Source organism: Drosophila hydei, unplaced genomic scaffold, assembly GCF_003285905.1.
Source record: "Drosophila hydei strain 15085-1641.00,03,60 unplaced genomic scaffold, DhydRS2 tig00000149-arrow-pilon, whole genome shotgun sequence".
Classification (NCBI taxonomy): Eukaryota; Metazoa; Arthropoda; class Insecta; order Diptera; family Drosophilidae; genus Drosophila; species Drosophila hydei.
In genome coordinates, this window is record NW_022045678.1 from 1,579,747 (window position 1) to 1,595,420 (window position 15,674).

Sequence of the window (15,674 nt, forward strand, 5' to 3'; positions counted from 1 at the left end):
TTCGGTTCGTTTTGTTTTTAACGAGGAACCCTTTTCGTTTTTTCTTTATTTTTATAAACGGAAGTGCGCAAATTGCTTTGCACCGGGTCGAAAAATTTATTTGTATGTCTTTTGGCTTTTATTTTTCTATAAGCAGCTTTCCTGCCCGCCCACCCGCCGGCTTGGCTTGGTTTGTTTTGCTGGCGTCTGCAAACATTTCCATGTGTGAAAGAACGAGTTTTGCCTCGGTCCTGCAACATGTTTGTCCTTCTCCAGTCGCTGCGTCCTCGATGTCCGTGCCGGTCTCTCGATATGTGTCTGTGTGTATGTGGGGGGTGAGTATGTGTGTGTGTGTGTGTGAATGTCTGGCTGATTTTTATTGACGCTTGAGCATGTGTTTATGCGCATGTGTTTGTGTGGGTAGGTCCCAGCGGTGTCTTTAAAGCGCTTAACCATAAAGAAAAACGAAACGCCACGAAACGCTGGCGGGTGTAAGCGCTTTATTCCACACAGCTTTTATAGGCTGTGTGGCAGCTACTTGAAACTAAGCTTTAAGTAATTTCTGCATAATTCTGTGCATGCCCCCGGGTGCAATCGAGTCAAATGTGGCTCGGCTGCAGCTAATAGAAAACAAGTGTTCGAGCAACCCTCGGCGGTTGCTATATTATAGATACGCGCGGATTACCAAGGGAGTTCCTGGAAAAAATATTGAATATTTCATATTTCATTGGGAATTTCCAAGAGATTTCGTTAACGTTGTGGCGTGCCCCGAGTTTCTTCTTTGACGCGCTCCATTAGCGCTCTTTAAATTGACACTCTTTCGGCAAATGCACACACACCCCCGAGTTTCACACCTCAATTGTTGCGCCTGTTGCACTTAATACACAAGGGAACAAAAAGCACAGAGAAAATGGGGAGAACAGTGCGCTTGCTGCCGTCGGCACTTGAGACTCACTTGAATGGCGAACGGGGCGTATGCGTTACATTTCGGTTTTTATTTTTGCGGCAATGCATTTAACGCCATGTGGCAGAAACAGTTACACACTTGGCGGCTTGAAACTATAATAAAATGAAAACTGTAACAGAAAAGAAAAATAAAAATAAAAATAAAAAGCTGGAGGCACGCGATGCCATTTCCAAATGCGTGCCACATGCCCCAGCTGCAATTGCTGCCGTTGGTGCTGTCTGTTGCATTTCAATTACTTTATCATTTTTCACTTCTCGCTCGGCAAATTATAAGCAAATTATTGCAGCTCGCTGAATGCCAGTAATCATCATGAAGTCGCACTCAAAGTCGTAGTCGAAGTCGCAGTCGCAGTTGGCGTTGGCGCTGAAGTCGGCAGCATGTGGGCAGTCGTATTTCCGGCGGGTGTTGCGCTCATTTTTGTTTTTATTGCATTTCCTTGTAATTTGTGTCATATTGTTGCCCGTTGGCCGAGCAAATTAAAAATGAATGCAACAGCAGCAGCAGCAGCTTTTGTGGTTGATTGCAACATTTTAATGACTGTTTAAGTGCGCACCCCGTAATGCAATTGCAGCATTTCTTTTTGATTACGACCTACTCGATGGAGTCTTTAAATTTGTTTGGCTACATATTGACAAAATTGATTCCAAATTTACCTGTTACTGAACATAGAGTGAATAACTTTCATTGCATTTTCTTACTTTGTTATTTATGACATTATTTGGTAAGAATTGTAGACATAAAAATGATTTTAATAATTTAATTTAAATTAAAAAAAATTATTTTAAATAATATATATAACAAAGATTTATAAATTTTCAAAATTTTAAAAATAAATTATTTCATTCATTTAGATTTAAAGCAAAATTATTTGATACTTTTAAAAACAATTGATCATTTTAATATATTTTTAAAAAAGTATATACAAATTAAGTATTCAAAAACATTTCTAAGAAATCGAAATATCAAAATAGATATAATATGTTGAGTCTCAGTATGAAAATCTGTTTAGATAAATAATAATAAAATAATAAAAAAAAGTTTTATTGCTCCTATGTATGCACAGTTCAACAATATTTGCAAATTAATTGGCGTGGATCTAAAGTAAACTGATAAATGTATATTAGTTAATAAAATGGCAATATTCAATATTCAGAAATTATATTTTTATAATTTTTTTTTATAGAAGAAAAGATAAAAACCTGTACTCTTAAATATCCATGTAGAGCACCAACACATTTGCAACAATTTAAATGTATCCCAAAATAAAGTTTTTCCCTATAAATCAACTAAATAAAAAAACAATAAAATTATATGAAAAAATATATGAATATGTATCTGTAACATATAATATAATGTTAGAAAGCGTAGTAAAGTAGGGTCATGCAAAATATTTATAATTCTATACAGATGTTAGAAGGAGTGGAGGAGATAGTGCTTTATTTGTAGATATTGCCCATCGACTATAATGCCTATTTAAGCCTATTTAAATTCGTATGAAACTAATATACATATTAAAATTTATAAACTAATCAATTCTATTCAGAACCACATCATGAATTGATATCAATTTACAAACATCCTTCAGCTTTGTGTAAATGGAATTAAAAAAGCAAATTTGCTCTATAAATTTCACTATGCAAACTCTTAACTATCTATTAACTATCTATATATTCCCTTTTTGGTCCCCATCTCTCATTTGCTCTGCAAACTAAGTTGCCTTAAAGTTTCAAAGAGCCTGCGAAAATAAAAGAAAAACAAAGTCGCGACATATGCAAAGCTCAGCAGTGATAAGCTCACGCCCATTGCCATTCACATGCTCCCTCTTTCTCTGCCTTTCTCTCTCTCTCTCTCTCTCTCTCTCTATGTCGCGATATGTGCAACATCTAGCAGGTAATAAATCTAACTGTAAACGCAGCGCTTACGACGTTGCATGCCAGGCTTGAAAGTTGTCGTCATTGCAGCACCAGGCCCGCCATTACCAGGCGTAACAGCGGCTCCATCTTTCAGCCCCTCCCACAACATTCAACGTTCTACTCCACTGGCCCGAACTCGCATATAGCCCTTTTGCCTCTGGCGTAAACGCAACATTTTCGCTGTCGTTTGCCAAAAATGGTTGTAGCTAAAGGCGAGGCGTGATGCGGGTCGTCGTCGTTGTCTTCGTCTCAGCTTTCAGGCATGGGCCGTTGGATGGGGCTGTGGATGTTGGGGTTTAGCTGGGTTCTTCGCCTTGACGCCTTATGTGCAATTTGTCTGCAATTTTTATAGTGCGCCCCGTCCAGCTGCCCTATCGTATTCCCCCTACACAGCTCCCTCGCTCATATTCAATTTGTTCGATTTGATTTTGGTGCTGCTGCTTCTTGCGCTCTGTCGAGTGCATTTTATTTTAGTCGAAACGCGTATGCACAAATTTTCCACTACAACAAGGCGCCTGTAAAGTTTTATGCGTTGCCACGCCTTCTGCCGCCCATCCAGCCGTCAGCCGGATATGGATATTGTCGTCGATTGTAAGCAAGCAAAGGGTCTGCTGGGTTGGGTTGGGAGTTGTGTAAAATTTTATGTTTATTGATTGGCAGGCACTGTGAGCAACCAGCGAGGCGACACTTTGACTTTTACATAATGCAACTGAGCCAGTTGCAAGAATGATTCCCAAGTATTCAAATGTGCTGCAGCTCTCACGGAAAGTTTGCTAAATATATAAAACAAAATTAAATTAAATGAAATAAAAACTAACTTTTTTGGTCTATTATGAACTATTTCACAGTAAAAAATAAATTGCATTTGAAATTGAAAATCAATTTATTCTGCAGCTTGGCTAGATAAATAAGTTAGCTCATATTTGGTAACTTATATCTTGTTTTTATTTTAATCTTTATAAATGAAAAAATATATGAATGATCAAATTTACTAACAACAAAAGTTCATTTGGATTGTATTCTTTCTTTACTCAAATAAAATCTTTTTTTAAAATTTTTAATTAAAAATAATGAATAAATTGTTTTCTCTATTAAATTATGATTATAATTTTGGGTAAAAATATTTTTATGTATTTGTTAAAAATCTCATTTTTTATATTAAAGGAAAAAATTTATTACTTAAATTTGTTAAATAATAATGTTTCATATATTTATTAAACAAATATTTTGTTTGCAAAGCAAAAGCTTATTTTTAGAAGTTCAATATATACATTAAACGTTTATTATTATTTTTCAATTTATTTTTTTGAAGTGTGTGAAATATGATAAATTTAACTAAATAAATTTGACTAAAAATATTTTTACACTTTCTTGAAAGAAAAAAAACATATACATTTATTAGAAAAATATACTACATAATATGTTATACGTGTATTTAAACAATTTATACATCAAATTATTTTTTTTGTATAAATGTTATACCATAAAAAAGTGTTTTCAAAAATAATTCAACAAAAATCATTTTTTTCGCACAGTTCAAAAGTTAAGAAAAATAATTGTGATTATAAATTAAAAGCACAGAAATTTATTTAAAAAAACAAATTACATTTTTTCTTCTAAATAGCAAAATTTATTAGGTAAAAATATGTATAACAAATATTCATAATAAACTTAAAATAAAATAATTCTGCATCTTATTTATGAACATAAGTTTATAAGGAATTAACAATATATTTTTACAAATTTATTAAATGAATTAGAAGTTAGTTTAAAATACATATTTATAACATATTTTTTTGTGCTTGACATTTTTATTTTCATGTTTTGAAAGTATTGTGATTTGTATAAGTTCTCCAAATGATGAAGCTTGGAATTTCTGTATGCTTAATCAATCACGAGAGCTGCTTTAGTTTGTTTTTCGAGTCGCACACCTCTGGGATATTATGTGCTTAACACAAACATCGAGATTTGTGCCCCTTATTATTTATGATGATTGTACATTATGATGAGCCACATTAGCAGCACATTACACCAGATACCAGAAACTTTGGCAAGGGGCAGCAGTTTTTCGCTCCGGGCAACAGAATTGCATGCTAGAAAGTCATATTTTCATTGGCGAAAGGACGGAGGGACAGACCAGTGTAGCCACATATATAAATATATATATATATATATATATATATATAAAGAGTGAGAGGGAGAGGGAGAGTGAGAGACTGGCGTATGCTTTGCCAAAGGATATACACACAGATATATTTTTCATGACTTGAGCCAAAGTATCTGTATCTAACAAGTGTCGACGGCAGGACAGAGCCCTTAAGCCCGACTGAAGTCGTTATGATTTGTCATAAACATAAAATAAATGGCCAAATATTTATAGTATGCTGTGTCATGAGAAGCTCTAGCAGACATACACACACATTGAGCCAATAAAAATATTGGCCCAAGGGTAGGAAACAACTTGAAGTGTCCTTCGATGCGTTAAGTAGCTCGCAGATGTCAAGGGTTTATGCTTGCCCCACCCACTACTCACTACTCACCCAGATGCTGCTGATGCTGCTGCTGTTGCTGCTGCTGCTGATGATGATCTCTGCCCCGGCTTGTGCCCGGCGAATGATGATCCTGTGAGTTCCACAAGCTCGACGTGGCGCCCATATAGACATTGTTCAGAGTCGATGGCGCCTGATCCAACGATTTTCCCTTGTTGCGCTGCGACTTGTTGTTTGTGTTTTGTGGACTGTTGTTGTAGTTGTAGGGATTATTGCTATTCGAATTGCTATTGCTGCTGTAGCGTTGCTCTGTGAAATTAGAAATTTATGAGTGCATAGCTCTTAGGTGGGCTAAGACGATAAATATCGAGAAAGTTCGGCTAAATAGTTAGCTAGAGAATTATTAATATAATTAGATTATATAATTTTCAGCTTAATGATTTTCCTTTGATCTTTTCATTTCAGATCAATGACTTAAGATGCCCAGCTTGAACAGGTAAGAAATTGCTAAATTAAAAATTTTTCTAAGTTACCGAGACCCCAGCGATATTTATCGATTACTATACATTGTGATTTACCTTTGTTGTACTTGACGTTAACAACGGGCACAGTGTTGATCGATACAGTTGGCGCCATCGTTGTAATTGTTGTTGTTTGTGGAATATCTGCAGAATTAGATTGAGCAGAAATTAATGGAAATGCCGAATCAGTCAGAGCAGGCAGCGGTATCGCACGCCTCAGCATATTTAAGCAGCGCGTCTTGGTACACCTGCCCAAGCGATTTACCCTACTCAGTTGGCAAATTATATGGCATAAATGATTAATCTGTAGCACGTCCATTATCGTCATCGAATCAAACATATTTATTTATTTATGCATCCAGCAAGCTAACTTCATCGAAAACACCAGCTCATAAATCAATGACTGCCAATGATGGGCCACGCCCCGACCCAGGCAACTGACCTGGGTCAAAGGTAACTAAAGTTTATTTTCCTATTTATTATGCACGTGGCTTACTTATTTTTTGTTGTTTAATTAAATCCCTTAGTCGAGGCAAAACATCTAGAGTCGAATTGCCCTTGACTGGCTGACTTATGTCAGACATTGTTTAAGCAGTTACATTAACATTTACGTTTATAGTTATTGTAATGGATGTAAATGTTGTTGTTGTTGTTGTTGTTGTTGTTGTTGTTGTTATTGTGTTGTGTGTGAAATACTTACGATACAATTTGATCGCACCATCTGTGTCGCCCAGCGAATTCTTGGCCACACAGCGATAGGCACCAAAGTCTGAAATGTCAACGTCGTAGATGGTCAGACGCATTGTTATTTTATAGCCCGACTCAAAGGTTTCTGGCACAAAGCGTTCACCTGCAAGAGAGAGAGAGATGGAGGGAGAGAGTGATAAATACGTTTAGTAATTGCTTCATGTACATTGTGATGAGTGTGTGTGTGTGTGTGTGTGTGGGAGCTGGGCGTAACAAGCTCATATATAACCGCAATGAAACTTAACCAATTTGGCCTCAGCTGCAGTCAGTCAGTCAGTCAACTGAGTCTGTTAAAGTGACAGACTATTGCAGCTCTTCAGGCTGAACCTACGTATGTTTGTCCTTTGTCTGGAGTAAAGTAATTTGGCTTAAAAGAAGAGAAAATGGAATGGAGGAAGACCCAAATGTTACCTCGACTCGCTGTCATCTTGGGCTACCATGTCTAGGGGGCCGCCACCCTCCATCCTCCCTTCAAATCGTCCATTTTAATTTATACAAAAGCCAAGTTCCCATTCCCAGGGACCGCCCATGGAGTTGGTTATCTTTGCTTGGTTTTGATTTACGTTTGATGTCGGTTAGATTTCGTTTAGTTGGAACTAAGCCTGCCATTCCACCTTGTCTAGCATTTGGGGCCGCCAACTAACTAACTGTGAAGTCGGCCACAGGTAATTGTTATGCATGGCAGCTAAGCAACTGATTAGTTTACTAAAATGCTTCCAAATGGCTTAAACTGAGACTCAGATTTTAGCCCACGTTGTTGTTGCTGATTAAAACCAAATTGCTTTTCTCTTGTCTGTAGAGCAATCCAACGCTCGAGATTTACGAAATGTGATTTGAGCAAAGATTAAAAGATATATTGTTATACCCTGATCCCATTGAAAATGGGAAATCAGGGTATAATGGTTTTGTGCAAATGTATGTAACAGGCAGAAGGAGGCGTGGCAGACCCCATAAAGTATATATATTCTTGATCAGGACGACAAGCTGTGAACGTGTGGATCTCAGCATCTATAAGAGCTAGAGACTTGAAATTGTTTGTTTAAAATATTCGATAACTATTCGCAGTTAATTGTTATCGAATAAAAACATTATTGAAATGCAGTAAATAAATTATATCTCGAACGTCTTAAGAGCTAGAGCCTCCAAATTTGTATTTAGTCTTATGTATATTTTATGCAATTTTGATTTTTGTTGGATTTTGGATACCGGCTCCAAATTCCCCCAAATTCTTAAAATTTAAGTTTAGTTGGAACTTGGGCCATTATGTGAAGGCGTTTGCATCTCAACCAAGCCAATAGGATATGTAGATCATATGCTGAAAATTTCATTAAAATCCATTAAGTAAAACAGAAGTTATTAAACAAAACGTTTGGCCAATTTCCAAAAGCACATGTCAGCAGCGTTACGCGCACGCATTTTTCCTATGCGTGTGCACACATACATTCAAATGCGTTTATTCTTTTCTATTCCATGAATTGAAATTGCGATTGAATTAAAGCTGAATATTAGCTGCTACTTATGTTCAAATTTGCAACATTCGTATAAGAAGGACAGCGGCTGCGTTGAAAGAGGCGCCGTTCGCATGCGAACGTTTTTTATTGTTTTTTATTGTTTTATTTTTTTTTAATTATGAAGTGGCGGTGTTGGTAGAGATTGTGCACGTTGCGCAAATAATCCGGGTTCAAACCTGGTCTCGCAATGTCGATTTTTATTTGTTTTCTTTTTTTTTTTAACACTCGATACAAACTACGGAAAATATTAAAAAGCTCAAAGGACTGGGATCAGGGTATCTCCTAGTCGGGCACCCCGACTAGAGCTTTCTTACTTGTTTAATTTGCAAAGCAATTTGTTTTGCATATACGAAAGCTCAGGCGTCTCAGACTTTTCTTGAAAATCAGATTTTCCTGTAGTTTTAATATGTTTGCTGTTTTTATCTTGTAATCCGCTATATATTCATTAAACTATTATTATTATTTTGATTATCAACTGCATCGAAGGTAATATATATATATATATGTATATATATAATATATATATAAATATATATATATATAATATATATATAAATATATATATATATATGTATGTATATACATATATATATATATATGTATATATATATATATCTCGTAGCATATTCATCTATTTTTATAAACTCATCTTGCGTTAATCTCATCGTGACGCGTACATTGCGTTTCCCCAGTATTAACATTTGCGACCTTTCTTTAATGGCCTCAATTTTCGAAGCCTCGAGCTTCGCAATTATGCTCGCGCAATGCACGCACACAGCTACACACGCTATATCTCTCACTTTCTCTCTCTCTGCGTCGGACTGAAGCTACGCAGAGACTGTCTGTTCGGCTGCGCAAGAAGAAAAAGGATGGCAGAAAATGACAAACACACATTATTCAGCTCGCGTTCGTTTTCTCGCTTGTTTTAGCGATGGTACATTACATTAGAGATGGTCAGTTCGCAACGATACAAATGACAAGAATCAATAACCTTTGATCACGATTAATATATATACCCTGAATGTTTTTCTGAAAATTTTATTTTTATTTTAAATGTAGACTTTACAGCAATGTTTATTTTATTTAACAACATTTTCAGGCCGCTACATACACGTTAGCTATCGAATCAGTGCCCAGACATAGGGAAATTATCATAGTTTGCCAATTTTGCATGTAATCCACTTGAAATCCCCACAAAAGAAATTTGTGCTCAATAACTAATTTTATATTACTTTTGCATTCCGATAAATTGGACGGGGTGATTCTATCGAAAAATTCGGCGATAGCTTTTTCATTTTGGTAGTTATCCCTTAATTGGATCATGGTTGACTGCGATAAGACGGCCTCACATTTGGTTTTACGTGAGCCAAAAAATCCGCAGCTGTGTGGCCGGATCCGTACTATATCTCTGATCGAGGCTGTGATATGCGGCACTGGATCTTCTTTCGCCGGTGCACTAAATACGAAATCAAAAGGAATAACGTTGCTGAATAAAATAATCCATAATAAAATAAGTAATGTTGCTCGTTCACTTTTCAATTTGACACGCCTTCCAGCGCTGTTGCCTTAAGTGGAATATCGGAAAAATGTGAACATTTGTTCAACATTTCAAAGCGTTTCAGATCTTTCAATGTAGTAACATGAAGGTTCCTTTGCGAACTAGTATGAACAGTGAACTGAACTCACCTTGATTCCTCTAGCATCCTGTAGATGGGATCACATTTTGAAATCATGTTGTATTTGCCAAAGGTCCCAAACATGGACTGATCAATCTTTTGAAGGGCGTTTTCAATTATTCGTGTCCCATACATAACTTTCTTAATGAACACAGGCTCAGAGCTAACTACGCTAAGACTATGGTTCGTTTTCAATTGTTCCCAAAGTGAATGGAGCACCTCGTCTATGTCGCTCGGCAATTGGCCATGGATCACTGTTATTTTGGGAACACCTTTTGAAATCGTGACTTTCGCCTCGAAGTCTTCCTGCTTGGACTCAGAGAAGTCCGCGGCTATCACACCGAAATATCTCTTCATATCAGTCAACGCCGTGTGCACTGTCGATGTGAAGGCCTGTCGACTTTGTAGAATGTTGCTGCTGTTGCTGACAGCTGTAATAGTATTTTTCACTTCTGTGCACCACGAAATAATGGCGCCACGTAGCGTTGAGTATGAGATGGCAGCGCTACGAAGATTTTCTTTCGTATTGAAAGCTATTCGATCGGACAATGGCTTCAAGCCGTCTATGGCTTGCGGTGAAAGAAACGTTTCGAAAAAGTTCAGTTTCTCGTTATACAAATCTAGAACTACGGTGTCTTTGTTCTCCTGGTAATCGCCGAAAACTGCCCCGGAGGCAATGAGACAAACGAGAAGCACATGGAAGCACGACATCTTTTTCAGACTGACTCTCGCTCACCATCCTCATCCACTATTTATACGCTAGAAACGCATACAATCAGAGCGGAACTCTGAACGGACTTATTGAGCTCATTAAGAGCATTTCACTGATTAGCACATTTACGTGCAATTTTGAGATTACCAAATACATCTTCAAAAGAGAAAAACACACATATATAACGTGTTCATTAAGGGTCTACTCGATTCCATATACCATCGATCCCGACTTAACTGAACGTTCGTCTGTCTCTATGAAGGCACTGATCTCGTTAGCCCAATGAACAGAAATTAGCATAAATTCCAGCAAAGTTGGTATTTCGATACATAGATTTTAACTGTTAGATATTTTGTTGCTTGAGCACACAAAACCTAGTTACGTTATATACCACTTTCATATCTGGTATTTATATAATATAAATTTATTAAAAATGTTCTACTCGCGCAGTTGCTCATATAATATAAGTAGGTATATATAACATATAATATATAAATAAATATATTTATATATATATATGTTTTTAGTATGAGCACGAGCCATGCAACACATAGATAAGTATGGCTTATACATATAGTACAGACTTCGTATTTGCTCGGGCTCTTCACATTTGGGTTCGATCAATAAAAATATGGAACCTTAAATGCTCGATTGTCACATGATCTTTCAAATATATGTATGTATAGTCGAGTCCCGATAATATATCCCCAGCTAGGTCGAAAGTCTCAATGCTCATTAATTCGTGCAAGTTCATACATTTGTGTCATCTCTTAAGTTCCAAAGTTCAAAGTTCCAAGTTCAACGAAAAAAAAATACTTTAGATCTTATAAAATGTCATTTTCTTGATAATTTTGTGAATTTGTCAAATAAACGACCTAATCAATCGGTCAGAAACAAAGCATCATTGAGATGGCCAAACAAACATCGACAATCGAATCAATTCTGTATAAAAAATAGTTTTGTTATGAAAACATCCTTATCTAGAACTCTTGACCCTCTTCCTTTTTTTTCAATTCGGAATTGTTATTTTTATGGAAATTATTTAAATGGAAATCTAGACAACTCGGAAAAATCGTATAATTCGTAAAAAATTTCAATTTATTGCCGTTTCGAATTATCGGGACTGTATATTTCTCTATGTTTATGTATGTGTGCATGTCTATTTATAGTTTTGCAAATTTGGCTATTTTCCTGCCAGCTCTGGCGCTTGTGAAATAGCGGCTGGCGGGATTTACAGCTATATTCAGCCATTAAATGGATTTGTATTAACTTTAAAAACACTGCAAGCAAAATTGAACGAGCCTGTTTTCTAACAAGCAATTGAAGCAGCTTAAACAACTTTCCATATATAATAATATATATTATTATATAATACAAAAATCGAGAGGTGAAATCCTTTTTTTATGCAAGTAGTTAACAATGTGTTTCAAGCATTCATGTAGTTAGGTTTAGTGTCTTACTTTTGGCTTTTGGGCGGGAGCTGGCAATGCTCAAGAGGCGACAGGCATTAAACATTCTTCATGATTCGCATTTGATCTGCGTTTTATCCTTGAAAGGACTAAAGCATTTTCAGTCACATGAATATCGTTTAGTCAAAATGATGAAAGACGTTCAATCCAATCTTGGTCATACATAGCTCTATTTAATTTTTTCCAATACTTTTGCTCATAAATCTGATTTAGAAATATTCATTTTTATTAATACAAAAAATACTCTGAAAATCAAAGCATATTTTTTCTAGTTTTAAAATTGCTTAGCTTTTTCTAGCTTTTTTAAACTAGGTTGTCCAAGCCCAAAAGAGCTGCCAACACTGGTTCATTATCATTCATTATAAATGCGTCGACTTCGGCAGTCTCAGCTTAGTTTAAGCTTATTCGTCTGCGAGTAAGCTACGGGTGTAGAGATTAATACTCATCATGAGTAACAGAACAATTTCAGTACTCTTAATAATCGCGTGCGGTTTCTTCAGCTCGACTCTTGCTGATGGGGAGCACTTCAGTATAATAAAATCGGGACTTGAGAGCATGTCCACGGTTGTAGTGAAATACCACAGCGAATTTGATAGCACGGCTAATTTCACACAACTGCAAAACGCAATCGATGCAGTTGATCACTCTATGATCAACTATCACGGCAAAGCAAAGTCTAAGTTAAATGAGTTACGTCAATTGAACTCTGCTGCGCGTCTCCAATACGAAGGCTGTGTGGGCCCTGTATTCTCGTATTGCATTTCCATAGATAACACACTCAACCTTTATATACGCTATATCGAGATGGAGAATTTGTCAGAGAGCGACAAACAGATCTTAGTGGACATGCTGGGTGCCTCAATGGAAAAAGGACTGACTATAACTTATAAATCATTAGATTTATTAACAAATCTTCAAGAAAAAGTGGCCAGGCTGAAGAATATATTTGACTCAATCATACATGATGTCAAGTCTGACTTTGCGCCGTCCGGCGATCAACGCAAATTAATAAGTGCATTAGCTGCTCAACGTACCCGAACTATCTGCTCTTATTTCATGGCTGCTTTCGTACATGTCTTTTCAAAACTAGGCTTACATTATAATATGCCGCCAACAGAAGCAAGTTTACAGGAAAAAATAGATTCTATAATCAAGTCTTTCGATATTATATCCCGAAAGTTAGATAATGCCTTACGGATTGCGAGACAAATAGAAACCGACCTGAAGCATGAGAAGGACAATATCCATGCACTTATCGGTCTCTTCAACGCAGTAAACAATGTAAGTAGCGCTGCAGGTATAAGCATACGCGATATTATTATGTTCTTACTTATGCCAGGATAAGTCAGTTCTGCTCATGGAGTTGAAGGAACCTCGACAGCAGCTTATTGAAGTCCTTACAAACTTGAAGACCAACTGCAAGGAATACGCTATATGGCATGGATATGGATCAATAGGTGATCGACATCGGAGTCGTCGAACTGCGCATCAGGCAATCCAAAGTTGCTATGAGGAGAAAGCGGGCGCTTTGAAGCAGCTAAATGATCATCTTGCCAGTCCAAATATGGATGTCTATTCCATTTTCAATACAATCGACTGTGAGGCGATCGCTGTTCCATAATCAACCCAACACCTATTCTGAGTGCCTCGTGACAGCTACAAGTCTCCAGTGCTTGCGGCCCATATAAAACCTTTCCATTTTGAGTTACCCAATTGAGTTATTTTGAAATCTTTTTGAATTTAATAAATATATTAACCATCTATAAAACTATGCCATTTCTTCACTTTAAATTTCAAATTCCAACAGATTGCTCAAGGAGCCTGATCATCCACTGTATCCTCTCAATGCGTGTCCTAGATAACAGTATTGGAATATATGAGATCCTTCAATTATTCTAACTTGACTTATGAAATCTTTATTCAGCGCAGCTTTTGTGCTGGCGACGCCAGGTGTTAAACGCACGTCATGCGGCAAAATCGACCAAAGATGTGTACCTCGCACAATGTATTTTATTTTATTCTAATGCAAAAAGGCATTTAAAATAACTTTCCAACGACCCCAAAATATCAGATAAGTGTGCTACATTTTGTTTTGTAATCCAATAGTAAAGTGCAATATTTTTCACTTTAATTTTTTCTTTTTTTTTGTCAATTTTGAAATTTTCTATTAACTATTTACTTTGACATATTTGATGAGTTCTCTATCAAATTAATTAATCTAGTTGACTAATTGCTTTCATTCAATTTTGATTTTTGACAGTGGCCCCATTATGCGTCGCTTATATTTCTTGTTGTAGTTGCCTGTTCGAGATTGAGTTCAAGATTTAGTTTTGAGAGATGCTATCTCGGTTTGTATGGCTTAAAGAATTCAAAATAAATTAATTGTACAAGTCCTTGTGAACGGGTTTAATATGGGTCGCAGGCACTGGCAACTGACAAGTCACTCGGCACCAGCATTCCTGATACTCAGAATATTTATCGTACTGATGATGGAGCAGTGATAGAATCACAGTCCATTTAATTGTATATGGATTTGCTAAATACATCCATATTTGGAATCGTAACGGAAGATAATAGTTTCGTTGCTTGAAAGCGTTTGCTTTCCCTGCATAGAAACATTTGATTAGCTTTGCTCAGTTTTCAAACCCAAGAAGTGCATTGATATTGTCCGTCTCCAACTTCAAGGTCGTTTCAATTTGTCTGCATCTGGATCCGCATTGTTTAGTCTATTGCTGGCTCGTGCTAGGGCCTTATCAAAATGTACGTCTAGTAGCCGACATACATAAACAATATGCGTCACGAAATAACCAATATAACGTCAAATGACGGATCGCAACGTGTGAGGCGATAATTGAGTTATTTTTTGTCGTGTTCACAAGATGGTGACACATCAGTACGCAGTACGAGTTTATATATTGTTTTTAACGCATGTATAGGAACAGCGTAGAATGATTGGAATATCAGCTCACAACGGAGTTCAGTCGATTTTGAAAAAATTGGGAATTTTTTATTATTATCAATCCCGTTGTAAAAGTATATATATGATTGTTGTATATATATATAAGATTTATGTACGAAAATTATTTGAAATTACCTAAATATAATATAAAGAATTTTAATAGCAAAACTGAACATTTTTTCTATAGATGGCTGGAAAATTCATATGAAAATAATGAATCGAAAATAATGATTTCATGGTTTTTGTTAATCCGAGAAGCTAGAATCGTTCAAGCTCTTGAGCGAGCACAATTAGCTTTGACATCTTTGACATCTGCCAATGGTGACACATGCATTTGGCAGATACATATAGAAATGTATATATACATATGTATACGTCAGCACTTCGCTTTATATTAATTAGTATATATATGTAGAATTTGTGTTAATCTGATCACCTTTTCAACTGCGCCCATTAAGGAATTCCACGAAGACTACTGTCAATCATAACCCAGTGCGAATGGCTTTATTAGCCACCTCGCTCTCACTCAGCAACGCCAGGGACTACGTTCAGCCACAGCTATCTTAGTCTCTCTCTCGCCTAAGTAAGGATACACGGCAATAATGAGAAGTGCATAGCTAAGTCGCAAGCCCTCTCGGATAATATTTTTACAACTCTAAACAAGCGCTCAGCTTCGTACTGATCTTATTGTAACAGTAGAAGTCAATCAAGAATTATGGAAATAATAAAGC

General features: G+C 36.4%; 3 protein-coding genes and 1 long non-coding RNA gene across 6 annotated transcripts in view; 2 read left to right on the plus strand and 2 right to left on the minus strand.

The window, feature by feature from the left end:
- LOC111602387 overlaps positions 1-15,674 on the plus strand; it is a 46,378-nt gene that overhangs the window by 15,207 nt on the left and 15,497 nt on the right. For all 3 annotated transcript variants that reach the window (XR_002751612.2, XR_002751614.2, XR_002751613.2), the window contains exon 2: positions 5,814-5,844. This is a non-coding gene — a long non-coding RNA (uncharacterized LOC111602387). The remainder of the gene's footprint in view (positions 1-5,813; positions 5,845-15,674) is intronic.
- LOC111602382 (cell adhesion molecule 2) overlaps positions 1-15,674 on the minus strand; it is a 56,790-nt gene that overhangs the window by 3,411 nt on the left and 37,705 nt on the right. Inside the window, exons 9-11 of the mRNA XM_023319403.2 lie at positions 6,570-6,719; positions 5,927-6,013; positions 5,400-5,657 (exon numbers count right to left, since the gene is read on the minus strand). Coding sequence (XP_023175171.1) covers positions 5,400-5,657; positions 5,927-6,013; positions 6,570-6,719 — 495 coding nt within the window. The remainder of the gene's footprint in view (positions 1-5,399; positions 5,658-5,926; positions 6,014-6,569; positions 6,720-15,674) is intronic.
- LOC111602386 lies at positions 9,205-10,515 on the minus strand. Its single transcript, XM_023319406.2, has 2 exons — positions 9,814-10,515; positions 9,205-9,583 (listed from the first exon to the last, which is right to left on the minus strand). Exons 1-2 carry the CDS (start codon positions 10,512-10,514, stop codon positions 9,223-9,225), a joined length of 1,062 nt encoding a protein of 353 aa, XP_023175174.2. The 5' UTR covers position 10,515; the 3' UTR covers positions 9,205-9,222.
- On the plus strand, positions 12,390-13,688 carry LOC111602384. The gene is made up of 2 exons (XM_023319405.2): positions 12,390-13,265; positions 13,324-13,688. The coding sequence occupies exons 1-2, from the start codon at positions 12,432-12,434 to the stop codon at positions 13,603-13,605; spliced, it is 1,116 nt and encodes a 371-aa protein (XP_023175173.2). The 5' UTR covers positions 12,390-12,431; the 3' UTR covers positions 13,606-13,688.